General features: G+C 34.2%; 1 protein-coding gene across 1 annotated transcript in view; it reads left to right on the top strand.

The window, feature by feature from the left end:
- The first annotated feature begins 3,047 nt into the window (after window positions 1-3,047).
- LOC129221537 (vacuole membrane protein 1-like) overlaps window positions 3,048-6,000 on the top strand; it is a 45,420-nt gene continuing 42,467 nt past the window's right edge. Inside the window, exon 1 of the mRNA XM_054856029.1 lies at window positions 3,048-3,209. Within this exon, the coding sequence (XP_054712004.1) occupies window positions 3,144-3,209 (66 nt within the window). The 5' untranslated portion in view covers window positions 3,048-3,143. The remainder of the gene's footprint in view (window positions 3,210-6,000) is intronic.

The raw sequence follows: 6,000 nt of genomic DNA, 5'->3' as shown, positions 1-6,000 counted from the left end.
TTTGTCGCCAACTTGGCGACAAATTGGACGACATTTTTCTTTTTTAAATTTTAAATCTGGTTTCAATTTGGCCACTGTTAGTGATATTTAGATAGTGAACTATTGAATTACATTAAAATTACCAATAATGGGAAAATGACATTAAATTGGAGTAAAATGAAGTCATTTGAGGCACACATCAGCTCGTTTAATGTTATTTTCGAGGGCATTTTAAAATTTTATCATTCATTTTTAACAGTAACAATATAAAACTTTTCATCATTGATGATATTTTCTTGATACTGTCAAGAATGTATTAAAATTTGACTAGTTGAGTTTTTTTTTTTTTTTTGAGGGAGGGCGAGGAGACGAACTTTTTTCTTTGAAGATTATCAATGTGTAATTAATGAGAGAAAAATTACCTAAAGACGGAGATGAAATGAAACGGAAGACCTATCTATATATATAAAAATGGAGTTTGGTAAATTTGTTCCCTAAGATCTCAGAAACTACCCGGCAGATTTGACTGAAACTTTCACCGTTTGTTCTTTTTGGTACTGGGGAGGTTTGTAGACCAGTTCGAAAAAAATCCGATTGATAGTTCCTTTTTTATTCTAATTTGTCCAAATTTTCGCATAAATGCCCCAATATGACGGTGAAAAAATACGTGCACATATTAAAACTATGTGTCCATCGAAAGCGCTTATTTTTCTGCTGAAGATGGCATCTGTTAGAAAGTTCTAAGTTGTATGAAAAACGAGTTATGAGCTTTTTTTGTTCCATGTTCGAAGGCTTTCCTCAACCCAATTCATTATTTAGTGTATCATCTCAACTCCCAGTTCATAGTTAGAATTGTTGAATGTTTTTGTGTTTCGTCTGACCGTTTGAAGCTTTTCTCAAGTCAAATCTTAAAGTAACGTTTTTTCCCCAAGATTGGCTAATAAAAACTAGATTTGGTTGATTATTTTCCATTTAAACGGAACTTTAGTGTAATTAATGGGTTTTTTTAATTATTTGTGCTGATTGGATTTTTTAATCATTACCCAATCTAACAGCAGAAACCTCGCCAAAATTTATGCAGAAAGATTTCGGTAGCGGATGCATTTAGCAGTTTTTTCAACTGTCGCGGTTTTTGAAGTCAAAGACTACGTATGTCAGCTTTCACCATGTAAACAAAATATCGTCAATCAAAGAATCTTTAAAAACTTTTTTTACTATAAAAAAATCCAGCAACTAAATTAGGCAAATCAATAAACAGCACAAAAACTTCCATTAATGTGACTTTGTGCACAAATTCAAACCATCGCCAAATTTTACTACTTATTTTGGAAACATTTCGGATGAAATTGTTTAGCGCCATTTTATGGTGACCAAAAGTATCTTAGCATATGGCGACAATATCTCTTTAACAAAAATTAGTAACATACCGTTTTACAAAGTAAGGAGGGGGAGCATTATCCAAGGTATCCCAAAACGATTCCCGCAAATTCGGTAACATTTTAAATCGCACCAAGAACCCACAATAATTAAAATTTTCCAAAATAACTAAAGCAAGTTTATGGGGATCACGGGCGCGCGGCTACATTTTTTTAAACAGTTCGTTCTTCAATAGACATACAGAGAAGGTAAGACTCAATGTAAAAAAAAACAAGCATTAACTGATAAATCTTTTTAAACATGTGAAGTTTAATTTCATATTTCGGAAATTCTTCAAATTTGTATATGCTTAAATTTCGTGTTTTCGTTTCTAAATGAATACTATTTTGCTCTTTTTACTTACCGCTACTTCAGTTTTACGAGTAAGGAAGCGAGATTTTAAATCACGTCAAAAAGGTGTGTTTTAAGTTCTTTCACTTAAAACAAAATACTAATACAAGTAACGATTGTTTCTCATAATTATTGCTAACCCAGGCAACGCCGGGTATTTTTGCTAGTTAGAATATATTTAAAGAAAGCGATTTTTTATTGAGTTGCCACATTTGGTTTAATAGGTTCTGCACTTACTTCTTACTTACAAGAAAAGTTATCTAACACATTACTAACAAAAATTAAAATCAGGGTACTTTGCGCTTAAAATGTTAAAACTGTGCAATGGGGTCGTTTCCAAAATTTTAAAAGTATTTTTTTCTGAAAGAGCATGCTTAATAACATAGGATCTGACCATTTTTTGAATAATCTATTTAAGTTTAATATTTTTAAAAAATTACTTAAATCGGTGTGCTTTCATTGTTTACACTTCACTGTTTCACATTGTTCTGACGTGTGACATCACAAATGATGAAATGTCATTCAATGTTGCCATTCACAGAACAAAACATTTGATTCGCTTCTTTACTCACGTGTATTGGCAACGATATGGTTGATAGCAAGCGTAGAGCGCAATTTTAATTCGCTGCTTGATTATCATAACGTGGAAACGTAGTAAAAAGATGCGCCAAATTGCATCATTTGTGACGTCATAAAGACCACGCCTTGTTTGAAAAATTGGACATTTTAAAAAATTAATTTAAAAAAAACTGTTGGGAAATTGAAAGTATTTTCTGGATCCGTGTAATTTTTTTTTTGCTCATTCTATCCATTTCAATGACTAAAAGTAGCACTTTTGACTGAAGGAAACCACCCCATTAAAAAAAAGTACAGTGTAAAGGAATACTGAGAAAGTTTTTTGTTTAGTAAAAGCGCTGCAACACAGGATGTGTCTTTGAACTCTTCCAACGAAAGAACGAAACCACGAAACAATAAAAAAAACTTTAACTCATCTCTCTCGTATACTATTTATATATTCAAACCTAACTTTCTCAGGATCGCCATTGCTCAAAACAATTGAAAGGATTAAAGCACCTCCCTGCAAAATGGCAACGCAGAACCAATATTATGAACGAGAAATGTGACAAGCTCTCGATCCTTTTATACATTTATTTTTTATATAAAAATAACGGAGGCAGCTGTGCCAATGTCCCACATTGCTCGCTCTTTGTTGGAAGTCGCACTCATTTCTTTTTGGAACCTATTCAAAAGTATCTGGAGGAATTAGTCGATGACTGCGACTGCTTGATAGTCATTCGATTTCTTATTACTATTCTATTCTGCTCGAGTCTTGATGTCACAGCTCTATCGAGTCGGTTTATTGGATTTTATGATGATCTCATCGTAGCAGAGGCGGGATGAAAGACTTAAACATGTCACATCACTGTTTGCAAAATGGTTTTACGCAGCATTTAAATGGCCATGTGAGTACGCATGAATCGAAAGATTATACGCTATATTTATTTTGCGCTGAAGTCCTATTAGATCGTTTATTGGCATGAATGAGGTATGTTTTTTGAGCTCAAATGTTGATGATCTTATAAAATCCCTGAAACATGCCCTAAAAATTGCAACAGAAAAAAAAGGCCCTCAAAATTTCAACAGTGCACTTATAAATTAAAAGAATTCCTCTTATATTTAAACAAGAATTTCAAATCTGAAGCATTATTTCTTTTAAAAATTTGCATTAAATTGTTGAAAATGTGTAAATTAAGAGAAATTGAGATATAGTTTTAATTAGAGTTTGAAAACATGAAAAGAAAGAGAGAAATGCGGAAAAAAAGAAAAAAAAAAAGGAAAGATAAGAGAGAAAAAAAGTTTTAAAAACTTTTCCTCTCTTTTGATGAAAATTTTATAATATTTTGAACCTTTATTAAATCCCAAAAAAACCTGCGTTGCATGACGAGTTTAATAGATATTTTATCCCTACATATTAATCCAAAAAACGGCAGTGAAATATAACAAAATAAAGAAACAATAAGAATTAAACACAAAAATCCTTTAAACTTCTCATTTTGTTGGTGCCCTGGTGCCCAAACTACGGCACGTGAGCTACATCCGACCCGCGAAACTGATCCGTGGCCCGTTGTTTTGTTCAATGTTACAAATCGAAAAGCACGATTAGTGAATCACAAATTTGGAAACTATATACTCAGAAATTGGTTTTTGAAAATTCGATTCATCTAATAAAATAAGCATCAAGTAGTTGATAACAAGAATCATTGGTTTGTAAGTTTTCTTCCTTTGTGAGAATCGTTTTAATATGAAAAGCAACCCTCGGGTAGCAGAGGCGTGGACAGAAATTTTGGGGCCCGTCACAAATGATTTTTCCGGGCCCCATCCATATTGTTTACCATAATATTTCAGCCCAGGTTTTAAAAATATTGGGCCCCTTTCAGGCTCGGGCCCGGGCCAACAGGTTTCCCTTCTCCCCCCCCCCTTTGTGCACGCCCCTTTCGGATAGAAAAGGGTTCGGAACCACTATTTAAACCCTTTATGACCCGAAGGGTCTCAAAAGTCCCATTAAAAAAATTCCTAAATTTTCAGTAATGGAGTCATTTCTAAAATTTTGAATGTATTTTTTTTTCTGAAAGAGCATGCTTAAAAACATAGGATCTGATCATTTTTTAAATAATTTGACTAAGTTTAATGTTAAAAAAAATATTTTAATCGATGTGCTTTCATTGTTAACACTTTCGCGGAGGAAATCACAAATGATGAAATGCCATTTATTGATGCCATTCACAGAGCACAATATTTAATTCGCATCTTTACTCACGTGTATTGGCAACGATATGGTTGATAGCAAGCGTGGAGCGCAATTTTAATTCGCTTCTTGATTATCCTAACGTGGGAACGTGTTGGACAGATACGCCACAGTACATAATTTGTGACGTCATAAAGACCACGCCTTACTTTCAAAATCGGACATTTAAAAAAATTTATTAAAAATTAAGCGTTGGGAAAATAAAAGTTTTTTTCCTCGCTCTATGTTTTTTTTTTTTTTTTTGCTTACTCTATCAATTTCAGTGACTAAAAGTTACTTCTTTTAACTGAAGGAAACAACCTCATTAGGACTTTTTCATATCCTAATAATCTCATCTTAAATTTATTTCTCACATCAATTTTTTAATTAAAAAATTGAAGAAGCGTTTCTAACGCATAAAAGAATGTAAAAAAAAAAGTTTCAAACTCTTTTTCAAAATATAAAGGAATTTGGGTCATAAAGGGTTAAGTTAATCAATGATCATTCTTTACAACATAAAAGTTTCGGAATTCCAGCAGTGGCGGATTAACGTTGCCGCAACCAGGGCTGCCAGAATTAAGAACAGTAAATACGGAACTAGCATCTAGGAGTGAAAAGGGGGGGGGGGGAATGGGGGGATTTGTAACACGTTTATTCATGATAAATCTTAAGAATTCAATCGCAATAAAGCATTAAACTTCACAAAATGTCGCCTATCAAATTATAAAAATCGTTTTCATTGCGATTGACGACGCAGGCGCAGAGATATATTTCCAACATTAGTCAATGAGCAAAGAAGTAACCATTCGATTCCTCATGGTCTGCTGCCAAAATAAAAACATACAAACAAAATCAAAAAGAAAATAATTTTTGCGTTTGTTGCCACATGATTTTTTTATTGCCCATTATTTTTTCCCCTTAAAATAATGCCTCGTTCTGTAAAATATTGTTATCAGCAAGAATACGGGACATTAGCCGTTCTGTATGGAAGTTCCCCGGGACGCGGGACGATTTTTCAAAATACGGGACTGTCCCTTGAAATCCGAGACGTCTGGCAACCCTGGTAGCGACTCTCGCAATGGCGATAGGAGCTCACTACCAGTGTCTCCAAAGGGGACTCAAAAATGTACATGAAAGCTATTTTACTTTACAAAGCTCTGTGGGGGGCCCCAAATGCCGGGTCCGCCAGCCAGAAAATCCGCCACTGAAATCCTGATCGAAAAATGTCACTTACCAAAAAAGAGAAGGAACGGTACGATAAGGGGCTGCACACAAATGATATCACGCTTTGAGGGTGAGGGTAGATTCGTGAAATTGTGACAGTTGTGACTAGGGGAGGAGGGAAGTAAGAAGAAGTGTGACACCAGACCCAGGAATTTTCGAGAGACGATGTTTTTGAAAAGTAGTGTGATATGTAGTAACAAAGGGGGGGGGGAGGATAAATGTGAATCACGCACTTTTTTTTAATT

This window comes from Uloborus diversus, chromosome 4 (assembly GCF_026930045.1).
Source record: "Uloborus diversus isolate 005 chromosome 4, Udiv.v.3.1, whole genome shotgun sequence".
Lineage (NCBI taxonomy): Eukaryota > Metazoa > Arthropoda > Arachnida > Araneae > Uloboridae > Uloborus > Uloborus diversus.
The sequence above is the reverse complement of the archived record's forward strand: the minus strand, read 5'-3'. Positions and strand labels throughout refer to the sequence as shown.